The sequence below is a fragment of the Cryptomeria japonica genome, chromosome 2, assembly GCF_030272615.1.
Source record: "Cryptomeria japonica chromosome 2, Sugi_1.0, whole genome shotgun sequence".
NCBI lineage: Eukaryota > Viridiplantae > Streptophyta > Pinopsida > Cupressales > Cupressaceae > Cryptomeria > Cryptomeria japonica.
Window position 1 is genome coordinate 662,997,693 of NC_081406.1, and position 18,607 is coordinate 663,016,299.

The 18,607-nt window shown below is 40.0% G+C and overlaps 1 protein-coding gene across 2 annotated transcripts in view; it reads left to right on the forward strand.

Annotated features, from left to right (window-relative positions):
- LOC131061536 (carbon catabolite repressor protein 4 homolog 4) overlaps positions 1-18,607 on the forward strand; it is a 145,802-nt gene that overhangs the window by 84,167 nt on the left and 43,028 nt on the right. For both annotated transcript variants that reach the window (XM_057995282.2, XM_057995278.2), the window contains exon 4: positions 7,276-7,325. In XM_057995282.2, coding sequence (XP_057851265.2) covers positions 7,276-7,325 — 50 coding nt within the window. The remainder of the gene's footprint in view (positions 1-7,275; positions 7,326-18,607) is intronic.

Sequence of the window (18,607 nt, forward strand, 5' to 3'; positions counted from 1 at the left end):
AGTCGGCTATGACATGGCTTCGCCCTGGTCTCACCACAATTAAAAATGTGAACTCCTGTAGTAGCAATAGCCAACGACTTATCCTCCCTTGGATAATGGGCTTGTTTACTAAATACATGAGTGCCTGGTGGTCCACGTAAAATGTGAATGGTGTGGCCAGGAGGTAGTGACGGAATTTCTGTATGGCATAGACCATACCGAGTGCTTCGTGTTCTGTGGTACTGTAGTTCTTTTCCGCCTTCGAGAGCAACCTGTTGGCAAAATAAACGGGGTGATCCAGCTCGTGTCCTCCTACTTGGGCTAACTTAGCCCCGATGGCATAGTTTGAGGCATCCACATGAACGTGGAATTCCTTATCCCAATTCGGGTATGCTAGTATGGGCGCTCCCATCAACCTTGTCTTCAACTCTTCAAAGGCCTTGCTTTGTGGCTCTGCCCAAATGTATGGTTCCCCTTTCCTTGTCAACTTATCCAACAGGTGGGACACCGCAGCGAAGTTCTTGATGAACCTCCTGTAGTACCCCACATGTCCAAGGAAGGACCTTTATCCCCGTGACGTTCGTAGGAGGTTCCATTTCTACTATTACCCGAATCTTGTCCGGGTCCATTTTCAATCCTTCTTTACACACAATGTGTCCCAGCAATCTCCCTTGTGGTACCATGAATCTACATTTCTTCGGGTTGAGGGCCAACTGTGCCCTCCGACACCTCTCTGGACACTCCTCGAGAGTTTTTAAGTGGATGTCCTATTCGCTATAAATAGACCAATCATCCAGGAATGCTTTGAAGTTCCCCACCGACATCTTGTCGAAGATGTGCAAGATGATGTGCTGAAAGGTGGCAGTGGCATTGCATAGACCGAAGGGCATTCGGTTGTATGCGTACACACCGTCCTCCACCACGAAGGTTGTTTTCAGCTTATCTTCCTCCGCGATGGATATCTGGTTGTAACCAGAGAACCCATCCATGAAGGAATAGATTTCATGTCCAGCTACTTCCTCCAAGATGCTGTAGATGAAGGGTATGGGAAACGGGTCTTTAATAGTGACAGTGTTCAGGCACCGGAAGTCTACACAGATCCGGATCTGATTGGCCTCTTTCTTGAGGGAAATCACAATGGGAGACACCCATTCGCTTGTTTGTACTCTGAAGATTATACCCGCTTCCAACATCCGCTCAATCTCGTCGTTCACCCGTACAACATAATTTTGGTTCATTTGGTGCGGCCGCTTCCTCACTGGCTGGGCTCCCGGTACCAATGTGATTTGATGCACACATAACTCTGGGGGCACGCCCTTCAAGTTCTTGTATGTCCATGCAAAGACATCCTTGTATTCAAGGAAAATTTTGAAGGCTGCGGCCTTCAACACTGGATTGCAGTCATCCTCGACAAGGATGATCTTGGGGTCATTTGTCTCCCCAAGATTCATTTCCTTTAACTTGGCTTCCTGATACTTAATGGGCTCCCCCTTTAGGAATTGGTGTGCGGGCGTCTCATTCACTGCTGCCTCCCCTTCCTTATACTCGCCATATTCTGGGGAAATATATCTGGTGCTTCTTCGATGCTCAATACGTTGCACGAGGGTGTAAATAGTTCATAATCTCCCATTTGCCAATGGAAGAGGCCATTCAAGGAGTCCCCATCGTCCCCTGAGCATGCCTCCAGTTCTAACACCCCTTCGTCACTAGGCTCCATGCGGCATCCATTTCCACCCTCCGCTAACTGGTCCCCCTCAAATTCCGAGTCAGAGGAGGAAGCTAACTTCTCACTCACCATCTGCGTACGGAGATCGATTATGTACTTCCTCGTAACGTTTTCCAAAGAAAGGGTATTCCGCTTCCAGTTATGGTTCGCTTTTGCTGCAATGAGCCACCCCCGCCCAAGAATGGCGTCATATCCTTTCTGCTTCAGGGGAATTACCACAAAATCCAGCACGAATGGCTGCGTGCCGACCATCACCTGCTGGCCCATGAGGGTACCAAGGGCTTTAATCCCATGTTGGTTTGCCCCTAGCAGGTTGAACGTAGGGGGCCACGACGTAGGCTTCCCCAATTTTTTCCATGTCACTTCTGGGAGTACATTTACTCCTGACCCTCCGTCCACAATAGTGTCTGTTAAGGTAGTCCCTAGTATACCCATTTCTACCACCGCTGGGTGGCGTTCGTTGTTGACTACCAACAACATGGGGTCGATCGCGGGGCTCACGACCTGCCTAAACACGGGGTTGGTTGTGGGGCTCACAACCTCCCTCGTTTTTACTTGTGGGGGTACAGAGTTTAAAATAACCATTTTTAGCTGCGGCATAGTCTCTAGGAGGTCTTGAATTCTCACGGGTACCTCTATTTGCAATATTTGCCGTAAGATTTCCTCCTCCCTTCGTCCGTGGTGGACTTGCTGTCTGGTGAGTGTTCTGTCCTTGTGCGGCCATTTCCTTTGTGATCTCATCTCTGGCCTCCCGCACTCTCTCGGTCTCCGTGTGGGGATTTGGGTAGGCATTCTTTTTAGTCTGTGCCCTTGTGATTGTCAACACTTCTGCCTTCGTAGGTTCTATGTTTAGAAGGTTTACACTAGGCTTCGGGCAATTTGCGTCCTCATGGTCGCCTGGCCTGCACCATCGGCAGAGGTGTTGAGGGTTGGCTTCCTTCGTGCAATCGCGGGCGAAGTGTCCCCACTGATTGTAGGCCCTCCATTGAATCATTGGTTGGCGCTTGGCATCATACTGGATCTGGTTTCTGTTGTTGTTATTGTTATTATTTCTTCCGCCGCCGTGTCTATTATCTCGATATCCTCCAAATGATGCCGTTGTGTTAGTTTGTTGGCTCGTACCCGCTGGTGCGGATGTTGTGGCCTGCTCCGTGAACAGCACTTGGTTCATGCTTCGGGTTTTCATGTTATATGGGCACTCCTTGGTGGAGTGTCCCATGACTTGGCAAATCTCGCAGAATGCCTTCTTCGGGCAAGTACCCTTGGTGTGTCTGTCACTCCTACAGCCGGTACACCACACTTCATTTTCTTCCGTCTTACTTGTACTCCCTTTTATGGTTTTGAATTCTTTCAACATTCGTTCCATGTCCTTCTGGAGTGCGTGTACCTTTTTACTCGATTGGCCACCGCTACTGCTCTCCCCATCAGAATCTTCATCATCATCAGATGAATATTTATTACTTTTCTTCTTCCTTGATGTTTTGTATTCGCTTTCTAGATCCATCACCCTGTTGTAGGCATCGTCATATGACGTAGGGGGTACAATCTTCATTTTTTTTCGTAGGGATGATTTCAATCCTTCCACAAACCATCATTTTTTTAAGCCCTCAGCCGGCTGGCTCTCCATTTTACCCAACAATTCCTTTAGTCTCCTGCTGTATGCCCGTACTGTCTCCTTAGTACCTTGCTTGGTACTGTATATCTCTGTTACAATTTCGTTGTCATCACGGAGCAATCGAAACTCCTCCGTGAATTCCTTTTGTAGGTTGGCCCATGTGGCCACTTTTTGCTTATCTACATCGGAGTACCAATCTATGGTGACTCCACGTAACGTGGTTGGGAATTGCTGTACCCAGTCATTCTGGTCTGTCACTCCGTTGGCAGACCAAATGGTTTCACATGTACGGCAATGCCATAAGGGGTCTTCCTTGTCGTCCCCTGTGAATTTTGGCAATTTTTGTTTACTCGCCATCCCTGGTCGTCTTCTTGGGGGCGGTTGTGTTTGTGTCTATGGCCCTGCGCTGCTTCCTCTGGTGGTGTTGGTGGTGTGTCCTGGAGGTACGGTGTTGTGCCTGTCGCGTGTGGCACCTACACCCGTACTGTTGCCCTCCCCTTCGCTCTGACACGCGCCTACTCCTGCTTTTCGTTGGTGATCTTCACTCCTTGGCGTAAGGGATAAGTTCCTAAACTGATCCCGAGTCTCCTCGATTAGATTTCGCCGTAACCTTGTTTCTTCTAGAAATTCTTCGTGGCTCCGCGTCCTACGATGATCTGGCGACACGTAGAAATTTTTGTCGGCCCCTGCACCTTCCGTGACACCTCCTTGGTTCCCCTCAGGCCCCCCTTCGGCAGGTTGTCCTTCGGCAAGTTGCCTCAGCCTCCGTCTACATTCTACTTGCTGCTCCAGAATCAAAGCCCTCTGCGCGGCCTCCCACTCGTTCGTTTCTGGTTTCTTATTTCTATCTTTATTCAATAGGTTTGGCATTAATTGTCGCACATTTCCATAACTCTCAATTCATAAATCAAAACATGTCTTTATTAATTCATCTGCTCAAGTACAACTCGTGTCAATGACACTTTTATTTGAAAATAAGAAGTTCACGGTTCAATTCCCTCCTTGGCTGGTGCCATCTCGTTCCGTTTCTTGTCGGCTGTTCTCTTCGTAGCGTTGTAGGATTTGTTGTCGTCACTCTTCTTGGGCAATCTCCTCCAAGTGGGCTTGTTGTGCCAACAATGCTTGTGCAAGCAACTGGGGGAGGTGGTTCATTAACCGGTTTATTGCCGAGCTAACCTCCAGCGCTGTCCACACGGCACTTGGTGGGATTTCTGCCTCCGCCGCTTCTCGTCGAACGTATGTCTGAATGGCTACCTGGAGCAAAATTGAAAATTCTCGCGTTGCCGTGTCTTCTCCTGTGTAAAGTTCTGTCCGCGCGTCGTCGGCCTCCGGGTTTACTTCACCAACGGGTAGGCCCATTGTGTCTGTGCGCCATCCATGTCTTCCGTTCCCGAGTTCGTCTAGGCAACGGTGCCAAATGTTTGCCCTCTCGGGTGAATAACTTAAGACATAAAGAACATAATGCAGAATAATGCCGTAAATATCAGACAAAGTATATTAGATGTTCTATTCATCACAAGTGTATTTTACAAGTTACATTCCGAAGTATAAAAGGGTACCGAGGGGGTGCGAGCACAACCGTCGCACTGCAACTTCCACCCCTCTGTTGCCAACTAACCAAAACAATTACACTTAACTAATATTATTCCCGTGTACAATAATACCGCCAACAAAGGCACGCTTAGAACTGACATTCGAACGTTAAGATGCCGTAGGATGAATGTGCGACACACTAGTGTCCAAATGAATCACGCTCGAGAATGACAGGAGATAGGGGAGAGACACGGCTAACAAGACTGACGCCATGAGGGAGCTGCCAGCAAGGGGGATCTCGAGCATCCTGAGAGGGAAAAGGCTAATGCAAGGGCTGAAGTGAGCCTACTCAGGTGCTAGGGGAATGGACACCAAAGTGGTTACAAAATATGTAGGTCAAATTACAAAGGGGTGTGCAATTTCGACACTACACTAACAACAGCAAGTCTGCATTTAGCTTTCTTGATGGAGCATATTTCCTCAATGACTTTAGAACAGCATTGCAGATGAAGGTAGTTTTACATGAGAAGCTTAGTATACTCAAAAGGATGCTTGAGAGTCAAAACAATCCTGCAAGAGATTATGGTTTTTCTTTTTCCTTTTGATGTGAGATATTAGAGGTGAAATGTGTTACTGAAAAGATGCACCAGTAGTCCATTTTTCATCCATTTTCTGTGCAACACTTTGAATATTTTCATTTATGATAGCCAAAGTAATTTGTACAGTGAATGTATTCTTTTTTACCAAGTTTTGAAGGGTTTTTTAATAGTTGGGACAAGGAGCATTAGTGAGGCCTCTCTGTTTCCATGCAAACCTGAGAGATTTGGGGAGTGAGGAGAGATGTTGGCTGCCACTTTGGAAAAATTATGAGTATTGGTCAAACAATAATAGCTTGATCTTCAACATGGACCAGAGGGGTCTTTTTTGGTTGTGAATTTGACTGAAAATTTTATTAATTTAAATCTCAGCTCATTGCAGATCTTGGGATTAAATCCATGGTTAGTTTCCTGATGTTCATCCACTTTGCATCTGGGAATTTGGTTCTTGAAATTGGATCTCTTTTTCTTTCTTTGAAATATGTGGTTCTATCTTATTTGATTGAGGTGACTCTAATACTGATTCTTTGACTATAGTGTCGTTTTTTACTTCTCTTGGTTCCATATCTTCCAGCACATTCAATGTAGCAAATGGGTTGACACATTGAATTGGATTCTCTTGTGGCTTTTGATCTTTTTCTTTCCTTTCATACAATTTGCTGAAATTGTTCTGTGATTGTTTGTTTGTTTGTTTTGCAAGCGATAGTTGTTTTGAATCGGCTTGGTCCGTCTTAGGTGTTCAATCTTGATGTTCTTTTGCAGTTCAGCTTCTATTATAAACAAACCGGAGCTAGGAATCCTTGCATAAGACAGATTTGGCATCTAAAAGGGATCTTTTGTGTTCCAGCAGCTGTTCTTAGATTGTTCTTTCTGTATCTAGAATCACTCCCATCAGTGAAGGATTTATCCAGATCTATGCCGACACATATTTTGGCATGATTCAGGACCTCAGTGTTTTTGGTTGTCTCAGACAATATAAAGATTTCTCTGAAGATCAGTTCTATCTTTTGCAAAGCATCCTTGTACCAGTATTTCTAGGGAAGTGGGGTAGGCGAACTAGATAGGGATGGTACTGAGGTGATCCTTTGTGGCGTTGAAGGCTGGTGAACAGTGCTTCACAACAAGTGCTGAATTGTTGAACTACTGTTGTACCTCTTGGAAGATCTGAACTCTTTCTTGGTCGGAAGTGAAGATATTTTGAACTATTGTTAAGTAATAATGTGGATGATATTCAAGTTCTAGGATGTTTAAGTCATTAAAAGAACTGTTGAGAAAATCAAATTTGAAGAAATATGGTAGTGTCATCAATTCTTAAAAGGTTTCTAGAGACACGTTAGATCTGAGTTCTTGTGGAGAACTCACATATTTGCTTGTTGATAGGAGACAGGTTGAGGAATTTCCCTGAATCATATGGATTGGATTTAAATATGAGGTATGAAAATTTGTAGGTAGAGATAAGAGTTGAAGGAAGATTCATTGTTGAAATAGCATGAATACTAGCAGAGCTGCAGAACTATCTTACCTGGTGTACATGCTATCCTTATAGTTCACTTCTGTTTGGGATCTTCAATTTATGTTTTCAATTCAAATTTTAAAATACAACTCAATATTTTAAGAAAGAGAACACAGTAGCATGGAAATTCTTGTGTGCATATATTAAGGATGATAAGGAAATACTGTATTTATCATGTGACTGGACATATAAATTGAGCATAAGAACTTGAAAAATTTATATATTTTATATTGATAAATGTCCCCCTCTATAATTAATTGAATTCTTATTGGAAACATACAGAGCCGATTTTCACTTATATACTTAACTGCAGGCATACATAAGGAGCACATTATTTCCACATTCTCCAGCACATTGCCTCAAGTAACTATATTCTTTCCTATTCTTTTTTCCAATTATTTGTGTAAAAATACAATTGTATATTAATTATGAAGGGCACTAGAAGAGTACTGAGTTATTATTTGATGGATAATTCCAAAGCATCATGAAGAAAGAATGTGATAACAAAATGAAGTTCAATCTCTAAAGATCGTCAGGACTCCTAGTAAAGGTGATATGGTCCTTTATCATAGGACACGGATGAGAACTAAACAATAAATGTGTTGTAATTGTAACATTAGTGAAGTATGATATTCTCCTACCGAAAACTCTAGTGTGCTGAAATATCAAATATATTCTAATGATATTAGCCAAAAATGTAGTTTATGATGGTGGCTCCTTCAAAGATGATTGATCATCGACACTCCAATCTTTGGCAATCACACAGTTGTTGCAACTTACAATTTGTCATTAACAGTAATCGCTACTTGTAGTTTATAAATTTATAATATTATATTATTACAATGGACCTGTCTCAGCCGAAAATGTGAATCAGAAACAATTTAGGAGTTGCAACAAAAATAGAATGGATTACAGTCTGTTGAGTCCATTTGGAAGATGCTATAAATAGTGTAACAGAAGGTCAAACTCTCTACTGTTGCGATTGGGTTTCCAATTAGATAAAGTGGCTTTTAGTCCTCTGTTTCTCATTAAATTGCTTTTTGAATGAGTTACATGGATTATAAATCTGAAATATTTATGTTATGAACAAACTGGAATTTTTTGTGTATGATAACTTTGTTTCCATATCACTTGTTGGTTTGGAACATAAATCTTCTGTTTTCAGCTATGGATATAGCATCATTTAAATCAGAGTATCCTTGTATAGTACGTCAGTGTGATTTAATATCAAAATCAGATAGGAGGGGTTTGACGCCATTTGGATATGTGAATAATGAAGAAAAGATATATAAAAACTACCAAGTGTTGTTGCAGATGTTGAACTAAGACATTGTATAAGTGTTGTAAGTCCCTGCTTTTTTATGTGGAAAGCACTACAAAGAAAATATTTAAATCAAATACTTATTTGCTGGCACGATGTTGTGCATTTCTAGATTAGTTGGATCTATTATGGAAGTAATTTTTCTACAAATGGACGTATTGATGGCTGTTTCTGCTGTAGTTGCTGAACTATTTTCCTTTATATACAATTGGATACCTCCCAAAATAAGTTATGGGTTTGAAATTCCATAACTGCAATAATTGTACGTTAGAGATAGGATGTCACACCAATATGGTGCAGAATGATAAATGTAAAGATTGATAGCTATTCATTTACCCTTTTGGAATTGATGTCCATACACAGGTTCATCCTCATTTCTTCTGACTGTTGTTATGCATCCATGATTCGACCAAACATGGGAATATTATATATTTCTTCAAGAGTTATCAAAGCGTAATTTTGATGCTTTAACTCTTACCACACGATTGTGTCATAGATTACATTTTACTAAATTTTGGAGCCATTGGGCAGCTTACTGGTGTTATACTCCAAATGGTCTCTTTGTATAAAGATGCTATTTTATTCCTCAAAACTGAAAGACAAAAAATGTATTATAGATGCTTTAACAAGAGAGATAAAAACAAGATATAGATGGCACACACGTTATACCAAGTTACCACACTTGTGCAATATATCGAGATGATCTAAATGATGCTCAACCCTAACTTTTTTGTACACACAAAATCACCTTACCTTGGATGGCTACAACACATTTTTGCATGACAGTAGTGATGAAATTGATGTTGCCAGGAACTTTGATATCTACTGATCTATAAAGATCGATTATAGAAATACCTTGGGGACGTTGCCAAAGTGTGAGGGTCAAGTTGTCCATAGTTAACCCCCTTGAAAGACCAGTTTTACGACCTTTGGCAAGTGTTGGCAGACAACAAAAAAGCATTCAGTATCCTAGAGGCACATTCTGATACAAGTACTGATCCAATGCTCCAAATCTAAATGTTCGTAGTAACACTTTTCATTTGGATAATGCTTGTTGATTATAGGATGTGAATTAATGTTCAAATGAATATCTTTAAGTACCAAGACATAATGAATTGTTGTACAAATGTGTACCAAGCTAGGTCCCAATGGTTAGTAGGAAAGAGAGGGAGTCAGCAATTTGATTTTTAAGAATTTAGTTTTAGTTCAGATTTGCATCGTGTGAGATTGCTCCCATGATAGGGAATGCCAGATCTCAAGATTAGGAGTGGATTTGTGGGCCAATAATGAGGTGAATGTGTGAGAATAGGTGCATAAATGGTCAGGATAAGATCAAATGTATGTAAATGTGTGTGGGTGAGGGTAAATGAAGATGGATAAGGATCAGGCAAATAGCCAAACTTAGCACAAAAGTGTGTTACATGTCATTATGTAATTGTATTATGTTTTGCCATCAAAATGGGCCCAAAACTAAATGGAATTGGTATGTGTATGTAAATTTCACATTACAATAGTATTTGCACTATTAAAGAATTAATTAGATATTAAATTAATTTGTAAGTTACAATCACATGATTTTCTACTTTTCCTCTTTTGCAAATATTGATATTTTGACATTAATTTAATTACTTGAGATTCAAGTGTCCTATGATTTAGAATCCAATATATGTTACATTTGCATGCTTTCTCAAACCCCTCTTAACAACACTCACTTTGAATATCTTCAACTTTTGATCATGAGGTATATTTAATATTTATTCTTGATCTAAAGTTCTAGTGGTGGCCAAGATGAGAAACACCTTTATGAGTTAAAATCACTAAGGTCTTCATGCATTTGAAAGATCCTTGGCTTTTGTATTGATTGTTGGCACGCATAGGGAATAATAACAAATATGGTAATTTGAAATGGCGAGGAACCTAATATTTTGAGAGAATACCCACATGTAAGCTTGGTCTAAATGGTTGCTCAATATAAGTGGGCATATTTGTCCTAGATACATACAAATGGATCTTATTGCCCATTTCTCAAAACTGAATGATGATACTACACAGATTGATTGATTATATCATGATTCAAACATGAGTTTGCCTACCAGTATGCAATAACTGAGGCCTCCACTTGATGCTTGAGCTACCGGGAATGCTTCAACCTCTGCCATGAACATTCCATCCAATGCTTTAAGCTTGGTTCTAACTTCTTGTTGGAGCTTAATACGTTTAGCCTTTAAATTCAAAGAGTTTTTTGGAACCTATCATCTTCTCGTGAAATTGTCTAGATTTCCTTGAAGTCTCTTTCTTCTCAATTCTCTATTTCTGTCATGAAATCCTCTACAAATTCCGATGTGCTGCAATTTCTTGCAGCTTCTTTGTGATATCATATGTTTCTTGAGAAAGTTGGGGTAGCTTGAATCATACAAGTCTAAGTGGTGGTGCCCTAGTAAAATATAAAATATATAACAAAGTACAGTGCAGAGATTTTCCTTGAGTTTGAACTTGTTGGCCTCATCTACTACCAAATTACATGATTGGTGAGAGAAGCTCGTTTCATTAGATTTTATGGTGTGACTATGGTCACGACTTGTCCAATTCGTAATCTGTAAATATTCTTCTGTTTATTCTTTGGGATCAACTTTGTGATAAATCGTCCACCCAATCACAACATTATACTTCATTTTTGCTCTAGTCTTAGTTGGCTTACACTTCGTGTCAAGCAACCAAAAACCTATGCATCATTTTCTTCTACACCACCCTGTTGCTAAACAGCTTTGGAAGGGAATAAAATTTCTGTTCAATTAACAATAATCAATACTCTTCCTTTGTCAGAAACCTTGCATAAATGGATCCAAATTGATATTGATATGCCCCTTTTACAACAAATGGTCTCACATTTTGGGCTTTATCATGCGACAGCTTTGGAAAGAAAGAAATAGCATACAATAATGAGTAGAGTGCTATTAGTCAATTTGTTGGAAGGCTTCTCTCCTTGGCAACCATATTGGGTTGTTGACATTGGCTAGTATGATAAAATAGTCAAATATCAAAACTTTGGCGATTGCTATTTCTTATAGAAGCCCATGGCTACCAATCACATTGGTTGTATGAATCTTCTCAAAAACTAGATTAAAATTAATTTTGATTGTGCCTAAATAGAAAATCCCAATCTACCTAGAATTAGGTAATAGCTTTTAACTAATAGGGTTCTATGTTTTTGGTATATTCTTAGGCTATTGGAATCCACTCATAGTTTGGCTGAAATTTAAGCATTTTATGATGACATCACTTTGGTCATCTAGCTTAAAATCAACAATATATTAATTGAAGGGAGATCTAAGTTTGTAAAAGTTTCTTATTTGTCAATTATGTTGAACATACTCTACTTGTTGACGTGTTTTTTATGACTATGTCGAATACATAATAAAGTTGCCTAATGGTCACTTCACTGTCTCTTGATCAAAGTGCGATTGCATGCTAAGATTGCAAGAAGTTCAAACAATCGACTCCAAGGTTCCTTTATGCTACGGACATGAGTTAGTTGGCTGATGTGATTGCTGGTAATCCAAGGGGCCTTACATTTGGATCGTTCTTTCACTTATTTGTTGTGGCTGAAACTCCATCATCAGATATGGCATTTTTGCGATGCTTCTGCTTTGAATGGACCAAAATGAACTGAAAATAAAGGGGAAAGGGTTTAGAAGGATCTAAATCTATTCCTAAGGGCAGTGATATTAACAGTTAATGCTTTGTGTAATATCCCGGATAATTTTTTTTTGTTTTAATGCAATAAAGATTACAAACAAACACCATAACCCGTTAAGGTTAGAAAATATAATCTCAATACTGCTGAAAATAACCCTTCCACTTTCTGATCACCAAGAGCCCAATCTGGGAGGGTGAGAGCATACGATGTTCCGAGGATCGTTAGCACCATAAACCAACTGAAAGCTAAATACAATAATGGGCGGCAAGCCAACCCCTTCCGCTTACCCAACAGGTAAACAAGAAACTTGGCGGTAAACCAGCCAAGTGAACAACTCACCAAGACATAAATCACTCAACTGCAATGTTTCAGCGGGAGGACTGAATCACATCAAAGCTCAACTCGATCGCTTATTCAGCAGGAGGACCATTACAAACATGAAATCACTCAACCACTTACTCAGTGGGAGGACAAAACTTCATAACTGAATTACAGAGCAAATAGGTGGCTAAGCCAGCCTCTTCCACTTATGCAGTGGGCAAGCAATACCAGAAATGGTTAGTAGTACTACTACTTAACCTTACAATTCAGAAAGAGAAGATTAGAGATAATATCCAATGCAGATTACAGCAAGAAACAAATTACAATTTAACTCAAATCATGCTACTGCTGCTGTACCAAAAATCTGAAGTCAAACAAGCATAACTAGTCTCAACAGGCAACACCAAAATGATCATAACTCGCTCAAATGAAGTCAGAAACACACCAAATCAAATTCAAATGAAATGTATAACCTGGACGATGAAACATGAACACAAAACCCGAAGTTCAATTGCCTCAAAACAGCAGCACGCATCCCAATGCACCCCTAGAATGGTACGACCCAGCTGAAAGGTACGATTTGCAACTAAAAATCCAATTCTCGAAAAAAAGGGCTAAAAAATTGCAGACTATATCGCCTCCATGCCACGTTTTGATAGAGCCAATACCTAGAATGAAGAAATCACTTGGTAAAGAGGTACGAGCGAAATAAGGTTTCAGCAACTCCGCGAACAGCAACAAGGAAACACTCCAAAAGCCAAACCAAACACTCCACACTCAGCAAAACACTCTCTAACAGCAAAGGAAATACTAGAAACATAGCTAGGTACTATCTCCCAAGTACGAAACTGAGACTTAGCTAGGAAGCCACACTTCGAAGCTCAGATTTTCAAACGCCAAACCTGCAGCATAGCAATGCAATTTCATAAGATATCCAAAATGGGAGGCCGAGCACCTGTATTTATAGTTTTTTCCTCTCAAAATTCAAATGTAAATGCCCTCAAATTCACCTCCAATTTGCATTTTATTTCACTCACACATGGCGTCCAAATGACATTTCGTTTCATTTCCCAAGGTGGGCGCCCAAGTTGCATTTTTACCAATAATTTAAACAAGTTCGAACTTGCCTAAGTCTTCATTAATAACATAATGCATTCTTCAAATTTCAATGCCTAACTTAGGAAAATATAACATTGATATTAGATATAAATATCTTTTCCTAAGTCGCCCAATATATCATTAATCAGTAATAAAATAATTAAATATTAAACCTTAGGATAAGGAAATAATATTTAATTAAATCACTTATGACTCCAATACTGATTATCAACAAAATCCAGGATGAAGTTGAGCAATGAAGACCATTGAATTGCTACAGGATCAGGACCCTGTCCAAACTGCTAAAAATAGAATTGCTCAATACTGCCACTTACTAAAAATAGTAAGTAATGAAATACTCCTTCGAAAAACATGATCTCCGCACCCGGAAAAAGAGCTTGGAAAGCTTAGTAAGACAACATCATCCAAATAGCCAAACCCTAACTTACTAAAAATAGTAAGTTCTCACTTCACCAAAGAATCAAATGCATGTTATGCCACCCTGGAGCTCATGAAAAACCCAAAAGGAAACTATAGATAGAACTGAAGAATTCCCTCTTGGTAAACCCTAAAAAGCTCAAGCAAAACTCCACAAAAGTTGGAAACCCTAATTCTCATTTCCAAATAGCCTATGGGTCTCCGGAATAGGCCAATGGACCACTAAACTAATCACTGCGGAGAAGAGGACATTACACTTTGGTGGACAAATTTCAAATAAACCAAGCTCTGCTTCGCCAAGATTAAATACAACTTCGCAAAAACCGGTGCAATCTTCTGAGGATGTTGAAGGATTTTCAAATCGAGAAAGTGCATTTGAATACCCAAAATGGTGCAATCCAAATGACTGTCCACAACCGAACTTAGCACAAGTTTAGTGGCTCAGGCTAACTTTACACTGCAACTCACAATCAACAAGATGCAAAATGTATGAACCATGGAAATTCATCAGACACCATTTCATTCTCCATTGAAATCAAAACACTTTATCTAACAACTGAGAAAATAAAATTCTAATCTAAGTGAGGAAGGTGAAACCATGCAAGCTTTGAAAAATAACTTCAGTGGACACCATCATAGAACAATGTTTCACTTTTATTATCTCAAAACTTATCGCAACAATTTCATTCAAGGCTCCATCCTTTACAAATGAGGGGGGTCACCCCTTTATATAGGCCTCAGGCCATGATTACATGCAAAACCCTAATTAGGGTTCACCCTAGAAGATTCCCCACACATAATGCAACAAGGTGGGAATCGGCCATTAATGTCCACTAAGTCCATATACAATTATTCTAAAAGCCCCAAAATGGCATCCATCAGTGCATTAAATGCACCCCATTACATTAGATTTACCCAAAATACAATGAATATTCCATGTAGGAATAAATGTCCATTCTCCACGCGATGGCTACATGCGGCAGGAATTTGTCATAAAATCATTAATACGACGGTTATGCATTCAACATGCATTGATCGGTCCACCACTTGGTCAAGATATCCCCGTAATAAGTGCACCACCATGAGGACATAAATGCACCATCATCTCCTGGACGTGACGACCGCATGCACAAGGAATTTGTCATTAATTCAATACACGCTGACCTGGCTGCCACTTGGCGAGAAATCCTTGGAGGGAGAAAATTTCAGGAGAGAGAATTTGACTCTGGAAGCATTTTTTTTTTGAAGTTTCTCAACTTTCCTTGCTTGGAGAAGGTTTTCCATCAATTTTCACCATCTCCTATTTTTTAGGACTTTTCCACAAATTAGGGTTTCAAGTCCAGGTGGGAGAGAACTCTCCTACGAATCCAAATCTATAAAAAATTTGAAATTTGGATGTGATTTGATGCCCAAGAATGGATTTTTCGAAATTTTTCTCGGGGGGAAATTTCTTATTCAGTTCATCCCTGATTCCTTCCTTGGCTTAGAAATTTTCATGTCTTAGACAAATTTCCTCAGTTTTCCGGCTTGAGCATGGAATTCATTTTGCATGGTGGAATTCATCATTTCATCCTTGGCCATGGGAGTCTTCCGGTATCTTTTGAGCGTGAAATCATCTTGGAGTAGAAATTTAATCATCATTTAAACCTTCCTTTCCTGTCTTTGAACTTGGGCGCTGAACTAGCTTGATGAAGGAATTCATCCTTTAAAGCCTAGGCATTTTGGTGCCCATTCATATACATGGGCGGAATTTCACACTGAAGGAGGAATTCATACTTTGTTTGAATTATCCATCATCCCTTGAATCTGGCGCCCTATGACGTCCTTGGGCGGATTTTTGAGTTGTACAAGGAATTCATACATTTTACTATCTTCCATGACTTCTTAACTTTACCGCCATCATCCTTGCCTAGGCGGATTTCTTCACAGGGCGTGGAACTTACTCTTTTTCAAAATTTCCTTGAACACTTCATTCTGGCGCCCTCCTTTGCTAGGCGCAATTTTCCTAAGGCAAGGATTTTTTACCTTTTTAATGCTTTCCATGGACACCCTTGTTTGGCGCCATTCACCTGGCATGGGCGCAATTTCTTTATGAGGGAGGAATTCACTATTTCACATGTTTCCAAGGCGAGAGGGATTTTGCACTCCATTCCAAGCATGGGCGCTATTTGTTAGTTGCCAAGGAATTTCAACATTTTCTCCATTTCCAAGCCATCTTGAGTTTAGCGGCTTCCTCCAATCTAGGGTGCTATTTCACCTTTGGCATGGAATTCAGTCTTTTTTCCATCTCTCCATGCACATCTCTTTTTGGCGCCCTTCCTTGTCTCATGGCAGGATTTCTTCATAGGGGAGGAATTCATGATTTAGAGGATTTTCCTTCACTACCCCTCTTTAGCGCCCTTCCTGAGTGTTGGGCGGATTTTTGATGGTGAGGAGGAATTCACTATTTTTCCTTCCTTCCATGACACAAATTTGGCGCTCTCCTGAATGCTTGGGTGGATTTTGGCCATGAAGGAGGAATCTTTGATTTTTATCCTTTCTCCATGAATATGTCATTTTGGCGCCCTCTTGAGTGCATGGGCGACATTTCTCTTAGGTGGAGGAATTTGATGTTTTCTACCAATTCAGGACATATATATATATATATATATGAAATATAACATTTAAGTATAAGTGGCATCTTCAATGGCAGGATGTTTGAGAGTGGTTTCAGGTCCCTAGGAATCATAATACAAATTTTGGATTTTGGAAGATCTTTCAAATTTTCAGATAGTGAAATTTCAGGCCATTTTCGGATCAGGATGACATTGGTGGATTGATGTGAATTTTTAGACTTGGATGATTTTGCGTGCTTTCCTCTTCTAGAATAAGAGTTCCATACTTAAACCATTTTTTTGATCCAACTTGTCTGCCTTCTGACTCTTCCGGATTTAGAAATGAACTTTAGGAACATTAGTCTTTAGGGATGTTCAGTTTTCAGTGTTTTCTTGTAAAGAACCTGCCAAAAAATAGATTTTCCTAAATAGTAAGTGTTTCAAAATGTTAGGGTTTGGACAAAATAGGTCAAGAAATCACTTACTAAAAATAGAAACTTACTAAAAATAGAAATTACCAAAAATAGTAAGTTTAATTTTTTGGCTTTTTGGCAAAATTAGACCAATCTGGGTGGCAGTGAAACTTACTAAAAATAGACTTACTAAAAATAGTAAGTGCTCAAAATTCGCTCAAATTTTTCTGGGAGGTTCCTTGAAAGGTCCCGATTCCAGTTCTAAGTTCAATTTTTCCAAAACCCCCCAAAAAAACCCTAAAATCTAGGACTAAAGGCAGAAACCCCAAAATCGACAAAACAGGCCCTAGACTTCATCAAATTCACTCAAATGAAAAGCAAACTTAATCAATTTGACCCCACTCACTTGCAAGCTTAGAGAGACTGATGAGACTGCTGCGAAAAGACCTAAAAAACAAAGCCAAAAGACCGGAAGGGCCTAAAAAGTAGGGGTTTCCATTTGCAATGGGGCGATGTGTGAAAACGTCACAACATCTAGCTCTCACCCGAATAAATGTTCCCAAACATTTCAAAGACAATCCAATCCACGGGTGAAGTGTTGAAAAATACTTTAGGGCAACACGCAGATTAAAGCACGTTCATTTGATTATGTGTGTGCATATTCATTAATTCCATCTCACAAGACCATCCGAAACCCCTAAGATCAGTCATGGCAAGCTAAAGTTATCTATACTTCAAAAGCATCCGGGACATTGCCTCGCTGCCAATCAAGCATCCATAGCTCTAGCGAGGTTGTCTCTGGAATTCCACGAATATTGCTCCATTGCCAGCCAAGTGTCCATAGCCCCGGTGGAGTTATCCGCATATTCCCAAAGCCAATATTTTGATATTTCTTTTCATTTTTTCATCTTTTCTTTTCTTTCTTTTTATATTTCATTTTATTTCCGTCTATTCCTTTGGCTCGTAAGCAATGCAGCCTACTATGGGTTTGCAGATTCCAGTGGCGCTGAAGCAAGATGTAAGATTTTCACTGGTCGTGACCTCTCCTAAGAGATCTAAATGACTTAGAGAAAGTGTTTAGATGGCGTGGAAAACATAGGTAGAACAACATCACCACCCCCATCCACAAACAAAGACTCCAAACAATTTAGGCCACTCAAAACCCTAGACCTAAGCAAAACCACTTGAGCGGACAAGCTCAAGGGAAACCAACACCAAAAGCATAAGTCACATTTCAATATGTCTTTTTCCTTTCTTGTACGTTAAATTATATTTCATGTATATATTGGTAGGATGTTTGAAAGTGGTTTCAAATCTGTAGGAGTTATAATGCAAATTCTAGATTTTAGAAGATCTTTTAAATTTTCAGACTTACTCAAATTTTAGTAACCAGTAAGGCTCCTATCAGCATAAGTCACATTTCAATATGTCTTTTTCCTTTCTTATACTTTAAGTTATATTTCATGTATATATTGGTAGGATGTTTGAGAGTGGTTTCAGATCTGTAGGAGTTATAATGCAAATTTTGGGTTTTAGAAGATCTTTCAATTTTCAGACAGTCAAATTTCAGTAATCAATAGGCTCCTATCAGCATTCTTTCGCTCTCTCTACCTCACTCACTTTATCTGCCCCGAATTCTAGACCTATCTATCTTCCTATCACTCTTCCTCCATCTCCTCTCTCTACCACTCTCTATCTTACTCTCTCCTCTCTCCCCCAAGAGCTAGACCTATTTCTCTACCTCTCTCTCTCACCCTTAGATT